This window comes from Emydura macquarii, unplaced genomic scaffold, assembly GCF_026122565.2.
Source record: "Emydura macquarii macquarii isolate MOO-44397 ecotype Brisbane River unplaced genomic scaffold, CSIRO-AGI_Emac_v2 contig_1027, whole genome shotgun sequence".
Classification (NCBI taxonomy): Eukaryota; Metazoa; Chordata; order Testudines; family Chelidae; genus Emydura; species Emydura macquarii.
The window spans coordinates 8904335-8920927 of record NW_027131164.1 but is presented as its reverse complement, the minus strand read 5'-3'; the positions used below and the strand labels follow the sequence as shown (position 1 = coordinate 8920927).

Below are 16593 nucleotides of genomic sequence, written 5' to 3'. Positions count from 1 at the left end.
CATTTACTTATTTTATAAGCACCAGTGTATACATAGTGTCAACACAAGGAATGAGAGAGTCCAGCACTCACAGAGTCAATAATACAAATCTATATACACTGTTTCTTAAGACTCAGCACTTAATGGAGTCATTAAGAGATAAACATGAAACCCTACAATGTCATTTGGTTGTTTACAGAGACACTTTTAGTGCAGAAATTTACCTCAGTGGCCAAATATCAGCAGCTTCCTTTAGTGAGCACAATGTGGCCACAAACTGGGTTCAGTGGCACAGCAATTATCAAGAAAAACAGGATAGAGGTGGGAGGGGTGTTCTTTACTAACATGGCAAAAAAATAACCTTCTACAGCAAAAAATGTTTTGATGAGGAATAATATTTGGCAAAGACTTAATGTTCTTGTTTCCAACTTCAACAAACCTACCTGTACCAGATATACTGAAGCAAAAATAATGCAGGACCTACAAAAAGAGAAAAGTGATAAATTGAATCACAACTTCAACAGTTAAAAACAAAAATCAGTCCTCAAATCACAGCGGAAAAATATAAAGAACTGGATGTGATAAATAGGATAGTCTCCTACAATAACCTGGATAAACCTTACTGAATTATGTTTAATACCTCTGGGGTCCATTTATTAAAAATGCAATTGTTAATGGGTTATTGAGGAACTGCATGTATTTCCACGGAAAAGGTAAAAATACAGTCCCTCCAGCAACTGAGACCAGTCACTCAGGTTGTAATATCTCCAGAGAAACACCACTCCCTTGAGAAATCCACATAAACTAATTCAACCTGGGTTCTCCAGGGACCAACAGACAAAGAACAGATTTGTGGACAAATAACCTGGTAGCACAGTGACTCATGGCCGTCTTCCTGATCCAGCAAATGGACAGAACCTCTGCTCCACGGAGGGCATCAATCCTTAGGGAAGGATTGGAAAGATTGTGGCCTTCTGAGACCCCCATAAGACTGTGGTTTTGTTCTGAGCAAAGGGCGTTACAAACTCGAAACCACAAGAAAGCCCTGTGTGGGGTACAACGGACTGCTTAGCAACCAGAGCCAATGTTGGAGTTGGGGTGATCTCCAGTAAGCTTACTGGCATGTGTATAGGCTTTTTTTTTTTTTTTAATTGTTTGTAATACGTTTTCTCTGTATTGCTTTTGCCTTAAGAATAAAATGTGCTTGCTTAAGGAGAGCTGTGTAGTAGATTAACTGTGGTAATCACACATCTCTGAAGAAAAGGCAAAAGGGCCTGCTTAAGCAGCCTGTCTTTTAATGGGGAGGTCACAATATAGTCAGGGAACTGTTCGGCTTGGAACTACCCCAGTCAAAAGGGAGAAAGGCAACCGATGGGGAGCCAGAAGCCTAGAATGGATGCACCTGCTGGGCCATAGAATTGCCCTGCAATTCCATGGTGCAATTGCCCTGATCTGTGACACTGGGAACTTTCAGGAAAAAGTATTTCTGGCATAAAAATGAATACTCTTTGTATTTCTACTCTTTGCATTTCTATTGACCACTCAATATCAAATTTTATTAAATAAAGTAAATACAGAGTTTTCATGCAATTTGAAAACTCAAGGAAAAGTATCTGAGGGGGGGTGAAAAATTATTAACATGCATACCCCAATCATAGTAATTGCAGCATGCAATCATTTTAAAAACCTTCTTGCAGAAATGTCCAGAAATCCTGACTAATAACCATAAGATCTGGCAAAGGCATACGCAAAAACCTCAGGATCGTTCCGCAGTAATACAGATGCTTGTTAGATGCATGTTTTATTAGTGTGCCCTAATGAGGTACTATCTAGCCAGAACAAACTCAAAACTAAGAAAATACAAAGGGGAAGATGATAAAAACCTGTTTCCAGATTACTGATATGCAGTATATGTTCTATTACACTAACCCTATCACAATATCAGGAATAGCAAATCCTATAAGCAGAACACACACACAGTTCACTTAAGCCATAAATATAAAAACCAGTCAACAATCTTTCAATGAAAATAAGTCATATTTACCTGTAATTGCTCTAGTGATGATAAACGATGCACCATGTTTTTTGTTGCCTCTTGGCTGTAATGACAATAGCTTTATTGTGTGACATCTAAAAAATCCAATATTCACATACATAGTCACTGAATGCATTTGATAAACCCTCTGCTCCTCTAAAAACTTCTCATTTAATTTTGACTATTCCCAATTCTATATTAAATTGCATAAGCTAAGAGACTGTATAACTGAAAATTCAGTATGTGCCAAATTATAATAAAAACAGAACATTAGTTGGGGTTGGTCCTGCTTTGAGAGGGGGTTGGGACCAGATGACCTCCTGAAGTCCCTTCCAACCCTAATATTCTATGATCATCTTAGAATTCATTGTTCAACGTGCTATCATTGATGCGCTACATTCTGACTGTGCATAAAAAAGTCTCTTGCACAAAATTCTTATATGAAAGAGCAAGAACTTTTATAGCAGAAGCAGGTCCCTTTCTATATGCATTTCTTCCCAGTAAAACACCTACTCAAGAGTCCATTTTCTCTCCCCCGTATCCTTCTTTCACCTTTCCTTCTCCTACACAGTCTCACTAGTAATCTACTTCTGTAGCAATGCCACTACACTCCATTTTGCATCCATTGCATGTCACAGAGAGAACTCATGGCTTCTACTTCATGCAGAAAGGAGCAGTGCAGAAGAGCTACAGAGCAAGAGAAGGGGGTGATATAATCAGCCAGGACAAAAGGGAAAGCATTACAGGAGAGAACCAAGAAAGGAAATAAGTACATACAACCAAAAAGGATATCCAAACAGAGAGGGAAAAGACAACAGAACTTGGGATAAGTGCTCTTACCCATAAAAAGATGATGTAACTACTTCTCAAAGAAAAAGAAAGGGAAGGAAGAAGGGATTAAAACCAGAAGAGAAAAGGACTAAGGGACTGGAGGGACAAAACAGATAAACAGGAGAGGAAGACATCACAAGCAGAGTGTAAGTCAATAAACATTCATTCACATATGGTTGTCATTCTCTGGTCAAAATCTCACAACATCATAAATTGAAGGAAGTGCAACTGCTAGCTATTGTTATTCTGAGATCAATGACTAAGTTAATGGAGCATCACAATCTTGCCAGTGACACAGGCAGGAATTTTATTTTTTTTAATATTTTAAGGCTATGATTTTCAAGTCCATATTTTGAAGTCAATGGGAACTGTGGGACACTCAGCATTTCTGAAAAATAGGCCACTTGTTAGGTGTCTAAATGTACGCATATTCAGACACCTAACTTCTAGACTCCCAATCTGAAAATCTTGATCTAAGAAAGCAGATGTTTCTTTATTTAAAGTTTGCAAAGCAGTTTAAAGAAATACCTTTCACAGTGTCAATATCTCTTTAGAATGAATGGGCTGTTGTGTCTTAGTGTGAGTGAGCTGAAAGGAAGGGTACACATAGCTGCCCCAATACATAATTTCCTCAGTAAAGGTTGACTAGCCAGGCAGCAATTTGGCAACAGTTTCTATATAGCATCACAATAACAATAAATGACAAAGTTTGGTTTGTTTCTTGTATTCAACAGATTTTCCAATGTGCCTAAGAGATTTAAGAGCACAAGTCCCACTGAAAATTCTAAGGAGCCATGAAAATCTCCTAAATCCTGCAGGCACTTTCAAAGAAGGTTTATACCATCCACTTCTGAACGTAAATTATGTACTCTTGTTCTTGTTTTAAGCCCTCAAATTAACTCGCTCTCATATTACGAACATTGGAATTTACTCTCCCCTTAATGTAACTCTGTTGGGAATTACATGCACCATACAATTATAGAGAAACCCATCTTTCAACACATTAAGAAACCTATTCTGATTCATTCACATTTGATAGACAAGCTTTTACACAGCGTTAGAGCACTTCAGAAATAAAATCTACATGACTCATACCTACTTTTGCAATGACAATATATCCATTTGAAATATCTATTTAGCATTGATGTTTGTTGGCTGCCTAACACACGCGCATTCATAAATACTACCTTAAAAGAAAATAAAAGTTGAAAAGTCAAGCACTCAAAAGTCAGGAAATGCTAGAATTAAGGTTAACCAGACAACCATAAAATTCAATCTCCTTATGCATATGCATGATCATACAGTCTTTAATTCCATGATCAAATACATTTTTTCCCCACAGGACCCTCATTCAGAGCACAGGATGAAGCGTGAATGGTTAGCTATTCAATATTTCTTTTTTATCCTCATTATATGTGTGGACTCATGCATTATTTACTACACACCATCCAAACTCTGCACTGAATGCAAAAAGCCCTCATGGGCTTTTCTATGGGGCTCTCATCACAGTATCTTTTTTCTTTACAAACACTAATGAGTTTATCTTCACAACACCCCTGTGAGGTGAAGTGGTATTATCATCATCCCCATTTTACCCACGGAGAAGCGAGGCACAGAAATTTAAGCCAAAAGTGTCATCTGATTTTTGGTTTGAGAAGCCTAGGCCTAATTTTCTGGAATTCTTAGTATTTTATGGTTCTTATTATGTTCAGAGAACAGCTCCTATTGACCTGAGTTGTAGTTGTGAATGCTCAATACTTCTGCAAGTCAGATGGTCTCAAGTTAGGCAGAGAAAAATGAGGAATTTACAAGAGTCATCTAGGAAAAGTTTTGTTTCAGTTACTTGTCCAGCATCACATAGAAACTCTGTGGCAGAGACCATCCTTTCTCTTTCTGCCGTCCCTTGCCTCTTTCACTATACACCTTCTAACCTCTGCAAAAAACAAAGCAGGAGTCCTACAGACAAAAGTCTCATTCACATAACAACTCTGATTCATTCCCACTGTGCACTGAATGAAGTAGGAATCCTATGGGGAAAAAAAGCATGTGATTATCTAATTAAAACTGTATCATCGTCTAAGGCCTGGTGTACACTAGAGAGTTTTGTCAGCCAAAGTCAGCTTTTGTCGACAAAACAGTGGGTGTGTACACACTGCAATCACCCCTCCGCTGATGCAACTGCCTTGATTTTTTGACAAAATTAAACTACCTCATCTAGAGGCATAAAGTTTTCACCCAACTTGTATTGACAAAACGTCCGTGTAGACCACATTTAGTTTTGTCTCAGTAAATGGCCTCCAGGAAGTATCCCACAATGCCTTTCTGGACCACTCTGGCAATAAGTTTGAACTCTGCTGCCCTGCAGCCATCCATCCTCCCTCTTTGAAGTCCTGGAAATTTTTGAAATTCCACTTCCTGCTTGATCAGCATGGAGACTCACATCTCACCTTCCCAGCTGACCATGGTGGCTCCACACACCAAACACTCTCCCACTTGGAGCATACCGGAGCTTCTAGATCTCATCAGTGTTTAGGGAGAGCCGGTTGTGCAATCTCTGATACCTACAGCCATATTTCTTGCACCGTGGAAGACAAGGGCTATGAACAGGACATGCTGCAAACACTGAGTGAAAAATCGAGGAGCTGAGGCAAGGCTACCAGAAGGCCAGGATGCAGAGCCAGGTGCCACTTCTATAAGGAGCTGGAAGCCATCTTCAGCAGCAACCCCTGCTCCACCCCCAAGACATCCATGGATGCCTCTGCAAGCCCAGAGGCAGACGACACCAGAATCAAGTCCGACAAAGAAGTCATGGATGAGGAGGTGGAGTTGGATGTCAATGTGGAGCCGGAAACCAAATCGGTTGGTGACGTGGGGAGTAAGGATCTCTTTCTGACCCAGAGGTCCCAGCCGCTCCCAGCCCTACAGCTCTGGCATGCAGGACGCAGGAGAGGAGAACTGTGGTAAATGTTTTTTTGGAGCTGATGCTGCTTGTTTACAGGCAGTACAGCTGTCCTTTGCTTTGCTAAATTATAGAGATGGTTGAAGGGATAGAGATACAAAAGACTAGCTGTGTTTGCATGGGCTTCCCATTCCATTGTTCAGCTACACAGCACAGCAGAGAAGTGTGTTAATGCATGCTGAGAGTTCACAGGACTCCTCCAAAGAGATCTCTAGAAAACTTTCCTGTAGGTACTCAGCAATCCTCTGCCTGAGATTCTTCAGCAGAGCGACTTTGTTTCTTACCCTGTTGTAGGACACTTTCCCACACCAATCGGCAATAATTTGTGCAGGGACCAAAGTGACACACAGGCGAGCAGCATAGGGACCTGGTTTAAAGCTGCTCTCATGGAGGAGATGCACCTTGGCATCCCTGCTTAGTCTCAGGGGTGAGATATCAGCTTCTCTGGCCCCTGCTTCTTGAAAATGAAAAAGAAGTGTCAATGCTAGAGCACCAAGTGTGGACGCTTTTTGGCAACACAAAAAGAGTACTGTGTGGATGGGCACAAGCGCTGTAACTACATCGCTTTTTGATCATCATTGTAATTTGCATCAACAAAACTTTCTAGTTTTGACTCTTAAGGCAGAAACAGAATCACCCTGAGAAACTATTTACAGAGAAACAAACAATCAGTATACATAAAGTCTCTTCTAAGGCTTTAAAGGTTGAGGACATATTTCTAGCACCACATGTTATCTTCCCTGAAAGTCTAAACACCCTTTTTAAGATGATCTAAAATAATTCCAAAGAAATGAACTGCAAAAATTAAAATTTCTAAAAGCCTCCCATTTTTACAGTGCACAATGGACCCAATCTTGAAAACATTCACAGTAAGTAAATGGGAATATTCATATGTGTAAGTGTTTGCTGGATCACTAAGATCAGTTGTTGCCTTTCTCTCACTTGTCTCAAAAATATTTAAGAAACAGAATGAAGCCCTGAAAAATGTTTTCCTATTTGATTAGAAATTATGCTTCTTAACCTGCAAAAGGAATTCTAATCTGGAAAGACGTTTCAGTTTACTATGTGACTTTCAAGCAAAGAAAGACACTAACAAAATTAGAGGTGTAATATCAAGGTTAATTGGGTCAAAGTATACTGTACTTCACCCTGTCTCTAAAAATGAAGCCCGGCCTCAAGTAGCAAGGGAACACTACATTTTATGAATTCTGACAGTCAGGGTAGATTTTTATTCATGTTTTGTAGTGATTAATGCAATGCACCCTACATGTCAGAAGCTGTGAAAAATAACATTTCACTCTTAGCTCATTTAGGCCCCAATTCTGCAATTAACTGTGTTTTTGGGGACCCGATATAAGCATAGCCAACCACTGGATCAGGGCCCTCATTTCCCTTTCCATCTAAATCCTCTCCAAACTTCCTGCTTTTTATCTGTATTGTTTTCTCTCTCCCTAGTTATTTATGTTTTAATTGACCATTGCATGTGATTGACTGTTTATCTTCACCACAGCATACTGCCCACCAGAACTTTGAGTCTTTAACTGACAATATCACAATTTCCAGTGACTGTTGCTTTAACAGAAGTCTTGAAATAAGCAGTGGATGCAAATAAACTCTTTGTAAATAAAAACAGTTTTCAAGGGAATGTTCTTAATGAACCAGGACGTAGCAATCAGAACACTGTTTGCTCAGTTATATCCCAAATAAAAATTTTCCATGAGGTATCAGTAAATCTAAGTGTTTTAATTGGATTCAATTTTGAATTGAAAATATTTTCAACAAATTGTCAATTTTAAGCACAGAGGCAAAGGAACTATAATTGGCAAGATTTTATATGTGTGTGTGTGTATATATATATATAAAAATAGTCCAATTTGTAAAGTTTAAATAATGTTTACCCAACTTTTGTGCTTTGATGTCTAACCATGACAGACTCTGTAAACACACCAGGTATTTATACTCTCCCCACTCAGTACACACTGAAGATGTGTCAAGCCCTGCCAGTGCTTTAACTCATAGTTTCTTAACCTGTGATACCCCTGGGATACGTGAGACACAGGCAGGAGGTATGCGGAAAAAACCCAGTGAAGAGAGGCGGGTGGCAGCCACCAGCTTCTGGGGGAGGCAGGCAGTAGCCACAGGCTTCCCGCCTGGTCCCATCTCCTAGCTGGGAGGTAGAAGGCAGCCACCCCAGTCCTGGGAAGCTGGGCTGCAGCCGCTGGCTTCTTAGGATGCCAGGCTGCAGCCCCCGGCTTGGGCACCAGCCACTGGCTTTTTGGGAAACCGAGCGACAGCAGCCCGTGTCCCGCCTGGTCCCAGCTCCCAGGTGGGAGCGCAGCAGCAGCCTCCTGCGCCTTACGAGCTGGGCTCACAGCTGGGTGGCTGCCACCCGTGCCCCAGCTCTGAGCAGAGAGACAGCCTCCCGCGCCCTGCCTTGAAGATGGACAGCAGCTGCCTGCCCACATCCCCAGATCCCAGCCTGCATGAAAGCCTCCTCTGCCCCAGCTCGGATTGGGTGGCAGTTGCCCACCTCCCAGGCTGGCAGCCAGACGGCAGCCACCTACAACTTGCCCAGGTCACAGCTCCTCTCACGGGCTCAAAGCCCGGTGCCCAGAAAGCCAGGTGGAGAGCCCAGCAGCTTGGCCAGTCCCAGGTTTACTTGTCAATTTCACTGCTCTAGCTAAACAGTGAAATTGACAACTATGACAGCCCCAGATTTTACCAGTATAAAAATCTTAAGAGTGGCTCACACAGTGTGATTTGCCCCAGGCCCGAACCCCCCCTAGGGACGGCCACGGAGAACACTGCTATCCACTCTGGTGGGCCGTTCCTGCCTGCTCATACCTCACAAGTTTCCACCTGGGTGAGGAGAACACCATGTGACCCCACCACCAGGCCATAGTGTTTGGCTGGTGTTGACCTTTGCTCCTATATGGAGGAAGGAGAGGAGAAACAGCTGGGGGGGGGTGATCTGCCACAGCCATATAGCACTGCAGAACTCAGAACTCTCCAGCTTTATGAAAAATACAGTTGTCCAGCGGTAAAGGGCAAAAAAGATTGTATTTCTCAGAGTGGAAAATTGAGTGTTGGATACGGATTAAAATTTTCAGAAGTTAGGAGGTACTTGCTACTTAAAAGGGTGAGAAGCACTGCTTTAACTGGAAATAATTTCATTTGCATTATACACTGTTTACTTGACCGAGGGCCTGATTTTCGTAAGAGTAGCTCCCACTGACTTGGTTGGCATGGTGAGCGCTGCGAGCATTTCTGGAGATCAGGCCCCAAGTCAATTACACAATGAATACTTGTCCCTGACAATCTGTCCTACGTTGTTAAACAGTAAAATCCCAATCCATGCTTGTTAACTGCTATAAAAAACAAAGGTAACTAAAAAAAAAACCTAACTGAAACCACACTCGTTCCAAAGTGAGCTGACAAACTGGAGGGGCCTCGCTTCTCCCTCTCACTGAAAGCAGCATTGAGTGGCACGTTGCAGGTGTTCTGTGCGGGCCCCGGGGGCTTGTTGAGGTTTTATGACCCGAGACATGCACGGCTGGCCTCAGCAGCCCGAGCAACTTGGAGAGACGAAAGCCCCTCGCTGGGGCTATTCATGTTCGGTCTCGTTTTGTCCGGCTGAAGGGTTTCGCTGCGTGCCTGCAAGTCTCACCCGGGCCAACTACCCCAGCCTAAACCCGAGCCTGCCCCAGCTCCGCTCCGGGAGACCGCGCCGCCCTCCACACGCGCCCCGTTCCCTGACCCCTGCCTTGCAGCAGGGCGCTACGTGGCCAGGCTCCGCTCCGCCCCGCCCCGCCCCCACCTGCTGTCACTGCCGCCGGGGACGGGGGGACTGACCTGCACCTCGCTCTCGGGCGGCCACTCGGTGTTGATGAGCAGGTCGTAGAGGATGTTCTCCTCTTCTTCCCCGCTGGCGCTGACAGCGGCGCCGGCCGCCGCCTCCTCCTCCTCTTCCTCGCTCCCCCAGGCGGCGGCCATGCTCAGCCCGGACCCGGATCGCTGCTGCAACCGCTACGGCGCCCGGCAGCGGACAAACCCCCTCGCTCCCGTCCCGCCGGGCGGGGGCAGGAGAGAAGTGTTTAACCCTTTCCTCTCTGCTGCACTCAGCCAGCCCGGCTGCCTATAGAACAAGTCGGGCCCATTCAAAAGGCATCTGATTTGGGGAGATGGGGCCAAAGGGCCCGGCCTGGCCAGGCCCAGGTCACTAGGCTAAGGGAGCAGGTGTTTTCAAAAGCGCCTGTGGCCCAGATCCTCAAAGGCATTTAGGCTCTTAGGTCCAATTTCACTGGGCGTTGGGGGCCTAAATACCTTTGAGGGACTTGGCCTCCCCCCTGTGCCATCCAGACAGGAGCAACTACACCCGCCCCGGTCTTGAAAGTCGCCCTCGGGCTCGGCTTAGGCACAGAGGCCACGTCAGGCCCCGAGTGCGGCAGGGTGGGGACAGGCGGGCTTAGGTCGGTGCACACGTTCAATGCGGGGTCTCGCTCACGAAGACGTCTGAGGGGAGAAGGAAAGTGAGCCGGCTGACCCCTCGCTGCTCATCGCACGTTGGGCTCGGGGGTTGGGTCACGGCAGGCGCCCCGCCTCACGGCTCAGGACAGAGGCTGACTTAGGGTTTGGGGGCTCAAACCGGACTCGGTCCAGGGTATTTGCGCAGCCGGAACCGCTGCGGTCTGGCCGCGGAGCAGCCCGGAGGGATAAAGCGGAGGGACCGGGGTGGCGCCCTCGCGCTCCGGGTCGAGGCAGGCAGCGGCGCGGTTACGTGAGCGGCCGGCTGCGGGGCGCCGAGATGGCGGCTTTCTCCGGTACGTGGCGGTTTTTTACAGACGGGGGGTGTCGGCGCCTGCCCCGGGGGAGAGCAGGCGGCGCCGGGGAGCGTGGCGATGATGAGGGCCGGCTCGTTTGCGGCGTCGGGTCCGGTCATTGTTGCGTGGTTCCCCCGGGAGCTGGGCGTCGGCGCCCCGGCTGCTCCCCCGAGGAGGGGATGGGCACGTGGGCGATGGGGGTAACACAGATAATGGAAGCAGGTGTGCACGGGACAGCTGCCTGTGGGACGTTGCTGCCCCGCCCAGTGTGTGACCCCGCAGCCCTGGGGGTGCGAGTGGTGCCGAGCTTCCTTCACTCCCAGGGTTCCCGGGGCCTAGGCCAGGCTGGCTGCAGTCGGGTTTAATATTCATTCTGTGGTGTGACTTGTTATAAACCAGTGTGGATTCAATTCAGGGGGAAGCTTTTCACGTGGCACTTGCAGGACTGTGGGTTTTGCAGTGGATGCCCACTATATGAGGTTCTACCATTTAAATATTTCTCAGGGTTGTTTTTTTTTTTCCCTCCACAGAGTGACTTTCCTGGTCTTTAAATGGGATTTTAAAAAGTGGATTGCACAGCTGGGTTGTAGCTATTTTTTTGTATTTATATAAGTAGGTGTCAACCCTATGCCCTGAGCACCCTTCCAAAACATTAAAATACATAACTGGATTGAATCTTAAAATATGCTTATGCAGACAGATGTAACTATGATTTGTTTTCCTTGATAATGTTCAAGAACACTTTTGAGATTTGGCACATTAGTTCTACTTTAAGTGTATAGTCTTACTGTAGACTTTTTCAGTGAAAGGGCTCAGTACTGTCCTGTAATGCTATCTCTTTAAGATAGATACAATCATGGTAGTGCTTTGATACAACTAAGCCTAGTCATTCCTTGCAAGGAGTTTGCACATCTTCTTGTGTATTGTAGTTTTGTCTCAATTCTTTAAATCTCGCATCATATTTTGTTTTGAAGCAACTAACTATCAGAGATTTATGAGCAGGCAACATGAAAACATTAAAATATCAAGTTGAGGGCATTTTATTTAACTGTTTAAGAAATTAGGGTTATTCCTTTTACTGTTCAAAAAGAAATGTAGGATATTTAACTTTTCTTAAATAGAGGTGCAATGGTTTAAAGAGATACTAGCAACTTAAATATAGCACTCAAATATGAAAATGGCTTACTCAAATCTCACAGTAGTGCTGAGATGCATCAATGATGAGAATAGTTTTAAAACTTAGTTTTGAGGGGAAAGAGGGATATTTTTGGCTGCTTAAATGTCATGATTGGGTCAAGGCTGGTGTAATGTGACCCCTCCCCCCCATTAGTCAGGCTCCTCCCTTCAGAGAACTGTCTATGTCCCTGGTTCTCAACCTTGGAAAGTTTGGGCACATTACATGTTTAGATATAATAAAATTAATTTCAGAGCACTTCCATGCAGAGAGGGTGGGCCAACAGCAGAAGAGTCAGATTGACAACATGATACAATCAACTGGTTTTGTTAGATCTTGGCTTTTCCTTCACTTTATTGAGCTAGGGGTCCAGCTGGCATGAGGGAAAGAATGGAGTCCATCCATCAACTTAAAACCTCCTCTGAATGAGTATGCTTATCCCTGTTCATATGTGCGCAACTCAGAACCACTCCAGAAGTTGGAGTTTGTCTGATAGTTGTTCATTTTTAATTATTTTAAAATTCTCTGTAGCAGAGCTGGAAGTGGGCAAAAACTTCAATAAAGAATTTTTCATGCTGACCTGTCAGCTGTGGTAAATTCATTGTAACTGTGTACCTGTCTTCATGCTGGGGTTTGAGAAGTGAACGGAAACAGACCCAGGGTTATGTTTCAGAAATGTTTTCATTTTGGGGATGTTACTGTAAAAATACTTGGAGACTCTGTTAGTTTACATTGAATTGGGCAAAGCCATTGTCATATGGTGCTTTGTGATTTTATGGCTGAGTACCCTTCAGTGGCAGTACTCCTAGCCTTCTCCATTTTCATACTTTCAGTGCCTTCCATAGTAGGAGTAAAGGTCTGAAGTCTGAAAACCTGATCCCTATATAATGGTAGCTTTGCCCTTCAGAAAATAACTTGCATCTCTGTGGTCAGAACTGAGATTTTTGGAGCATTGAAAATTCTACCCTCTGATATGCACATGTGGGTCATGATGTCAAGGGGAGATGCACTCTCACATCAAGGGCAAAATTTGGCCCTTTAAAAAAGGCAAGGCTCAAGAACTGTGAGGTCTGCCATCTTCACTTTACCTTTTCAGCCACTCACATGACTTTTCTCCTTCTATCTCTCCATCCCCTCCATATCCAGTTAAAATAACTGTTGTCTATTTCTTCCATTCTTCTACACTACAAAGTAACATTTCATGCAGAATGTTTTTCCTAAAAAGAGGACACCATACTGTGTTGATGGAAATATAAAAACACTTTTTTTTTTTTCATTTTGAACTGCATGAAGGGTTGGCATTTGGAAATAATGCCATTTAAATTTACATTGATGTTTTTGTTTTCTGATAGAGATGGGTGTTATGCCAGAGATAGCTCAAGCTGTGGAGGAGATGGACTGGCTGTAAGTATGAGTACTTAGATATCTAATAAGCTGAGATCTCCATCAAAATCTTGTCTGTCAATGATGTGTAACTTAGTTTCTGAAATATCCAATCTCTGTATTCACTCAACAGCAAAGATACATGTTTTCCTTTTTATCAGCAGCCTTCGGTTGCATCTCTTGTTTTGCTTTTATCATGAATGACTGAAAAATCAGATTTTCAGAGCTGATGTTAACCAGGCGGGGGAAGCTAGAAGTATAGTCTTGATTGCAGCCAACAGTTCGATGCTTTTTCTCTGTAAAAAGCTTTTTTTTTTCCTTCTTGTTTCCATTGTACTTATGGTGAGCTTATTGAATCCGATAACTAGTACAGTATAACTTTTAATCACTGAGGTTAGTGGTTTTCAGACTGAGATTTGTGGGCCTCAGATGCTGTGCAGGTCATTTGCTGTCTTGTCTCATTCTGCTGACAGTGAAGTTAGAATTTTGCAACAATTTGTCTTCTCCCTGTTTACAGCTTTTACTTCAGTTTTCCAGTTACTGAGCTAATCAATTAAATGTTTAATTTGAGGTCTATTTTGAATCAGGATTCAAAATCTTAACTGTAGAGCTTCTTTCAAACACATTTCTGCATGTGTGAACAAAATTAATGCATTGCAGGTTTGAACACTTCAGAATACTGACTAAATTGGTTCGTGTGACCTCCTTTTGCAGTTGTAAATAGTATTTTTGTCATTTTACTCTGTCAGTTCTTGTGTTTTACACTGCAGGGTTTTTTTAGTCTTCCCACAGATATTCAAGCTGAGTCTGTCCCATTGATTCTAGGAGGTGGCGATGTGCTTATGGTATGGATGTTAAACTGTTCAATTTGCATAGAGATAAAATTCATCGTCTTAGTCTAAAATTTAATTAAATGTACAGTAGTTGGATTGTTTAGTTTGTTAGTGCCTACTTACCAAACAGACTTAATTTGGAGTATAGTTTGGGAAAGCTTAGATACAGTATGTAATTTTTACCAGGAAGTATAATAACACAGCAATCTACTCAAAAATCACATTTTTTACGTTCTGTGGATTGTATTGCAGTACATCTGTGTAAAATGGCATTGAATATATTACTGGATTGTTCTGGTTTTACATTTTAAAAAAATGATTCATTAGTTTACTCATGTTTTCAGAGTTCTTGTGTTTAATGGTGAAACAAAAGTAGTAGTAATGCAGTCAGTCCTTCATATTTTATTTTATATTGTCAAAAAGGCACGGAGAATATTGGATTTGTTCCTATGTTTTAGAAATCAAAAGAAATAAAAAAATTATAATTAATAAATTTTAAATATATCCTCTTTCTAATATATTACTATTCTGGGTATTTTTTCTTGGGCTCTTAAGTTTTTTTTATTTTAAGAATTCTATCCCACCTTTAAATTGATCAGAATAAAACTTGGAAGTTGTGTAAATTTCAGTAACAACTTTAAAGAATTCATAGTGCTTTAATCTCATTTAGTTATCCAGAAATAATTGAGTACTATCTCACAAGTCATATTTGTTCATCCCCCTCATCCGCACAGTCCTTCCTGGGTACATTTAGTAATATTACATTACACATATGCAGTGACTTTCATCTTAAAGGACACGAGCACTTCACAAACTACATGCATGCAGTATATTAATATTGAAAAACAACCACCTTCAGGTGTGAATGTCAGATAAGCTGAAAAACAGTGCATAGCAGATAGCATTACACTGGGGAGAGGAGAACCTATAGCAATTAAGAATCACTTGTAGTTGAGGGAATCATCTTATGGAATACTTTATCATGTGTTGAAAGACCCTTCTCTTTGAGATCAATGCATTGAAAATATATATTAATTTTTTTTTAACATAACTGGTTGGCAGCTCCCATAATCAAGGAAAGTCCACTGGAAATGTTGTTATCTAGGTCTAATTTTACCTGGAAAGCACTTAAAAATCTGTACTAATGTGTACTATAGAAAACTTAAAATAGATTCTAAAGGCACAAGTTTAAGTGAATTTCACTATATGTTGGTTTTTTTTTTTTTAATTGTGTATTTGTATTAGGGAACAATATCTAAGATAGCTTCTGAAAAACTCTTAATTTCTTTTTTCCTACACAGGCTGCGGAAACTGGGAGTGGAAAGACTGGTGTAAGTAAAGAGGCTTAATTCAAGTATGTAGACTAATACAGTTTAGACATGAAAGGTGTGTGTTGGAATATGTGGGTTTTTTTTTTTACTTAAGAATTAAAAAATTCTATTAACAAAAAAAACTGGCTTAAAACTAGACCAGACATCTTTGATTTTTAAAGTGAGTCAAACACAAGGATATAACGTTTGTTTCATATGCTTAGTTTAATTTTTGTGGCTTAACACTTGATGTATTTCTTCAATAGCAAAAGAACTTTGTATTTTTAGGCTTTCAGCATCCCGGTTATCCAGATTGTTTATGAAACACTTAAAGATCAGCAGGAAGGCAAAAAGGGGAAAACAACTATCAAAACTGGTGGGGCAGGTAAGTCTGTTAATTTTAACTCCATAATTCTTGTGGAATTTGAAATGTTGTTGGAATTGAACATACTTCATTCTGTTTCTTAAGTCATGTTTTAGTTAAAGTACAACTTCTTTAAAAGATAGAATTTAGGGCTTAGTTAAATAAATATGTTTTATGCAGATTTGTAGGGCTGATTTTGTAGCTGTTACAATGTATTTGTATTGCAGTAGTTTCAAGTCTGCAGTTAGGATGTGAGCTCCTGTTACACTGGATATCTCATCCTTTTGTATAACATACTACACATTGGGCATTTATTTAACTAAGTCCTAAATTATATTTTTTAAAATAGGTGGACTTTAAAATGTAAATGTGAATAGTTGTACTTAAAATGGTTCAAGTGTGTTTTAAAAATAAAATACTGCCTGAAAGAACTTGCTGTCCAAGAACCAAGCCACTTTAATGCACACGGAAAGGAATACAGATCTAATTGCAATGGAATTTTGATTTTGAACTTATTATTTTTAATGGCCAGCTTAAACCTACAAAGTACAAGATTCCTTTTTATTGTAGTAAATTTACAGTCTCTTAATGAATAGCTTTGTGTATATGCAGAATAAAGTCAAACTTGATGTGTTACAGCTATGTCTCTGAAAGATACACTAGAATATAAATAACATTCCAATCAATGGTATCTTGCAGTGGCTAAAGTAAAATATCTGAAAAGTAAACACTCAGCATATGCAGCAACAGCATTCAAAATTCCTTGTTATAATGTTTTTACAATATTTTCTTTTACAAAACGATAGTCAGAGAAGATTAGGGTTGGAACGGACCTCAGAAGGCCATCTAGTCCAACCTCAAAGCAGGACTGGCCCCAACTAAATCGTCCCAGCCAGGGCTTTGTC

At 41.9% G+C, this 16593-nt stretch overlaps 2 protein-coding genes across 4 annotated transcripts in view; one reads left to right on the top strand and one right to left on the bottom strand.

Annotated features, from left to right (window-relative positions):
- Positions 1–10183, bottom strand: part of NBAS (NBAS subunit of NRZ tethering complex) — a 370484-nt gene extending 360301 nt beyond the window's left edge. For all 3 annotated transcript variants that reach the window (XM_067544745.1, XM_067544747.1, XM_067544746.1), the window contains exons 1-3: positions 9657–10183; positions 2024–2078; positions 423–459 (exon numbers count right to left, since the gene is read on the bottom strand). In XM_067544745.1, the coding sequence (XP_067400846.1) occupies positions 423–459; positions 2024–2078; positions 9657–9797 (233 nt within the window). In that variant the 5' untranslated portion in view covers positions 9798–10183. The remainder of the gene's footprint in view (positions 1–422; positions 460–2023; positions 2079–9656) is intronic.
- A 307-nt stretch (positions 10184–10490) lies between these two features.
- Positions 10491–16593, top strand: part of DDX1 (DEAD-box helicase 1) — a 37915-nt gene continuing 31812 nt past the window's right edge. Inside the window, exons 1-5 of the mRNA XM_067544748.1 lie at positions 10491–10624; positions 13151–13202; positions 13963–14026; positions 15316–15345; positions 15613–15709. Coding sequence (XP_067400849.1) covers positions 10609–10624; positions 13151–13202; positions 13963–14026; positions 15316–15345; positions 15613–15709 — 259 coding nt within the window. The 5' untranslated portion in view covers positions 10491–10608. The remainder of the gene's footprint in view (positions 10625–13150; positions 13203–13962; positions 14027–15315; positions 15346–15612; positions 15710–16593) is intronic.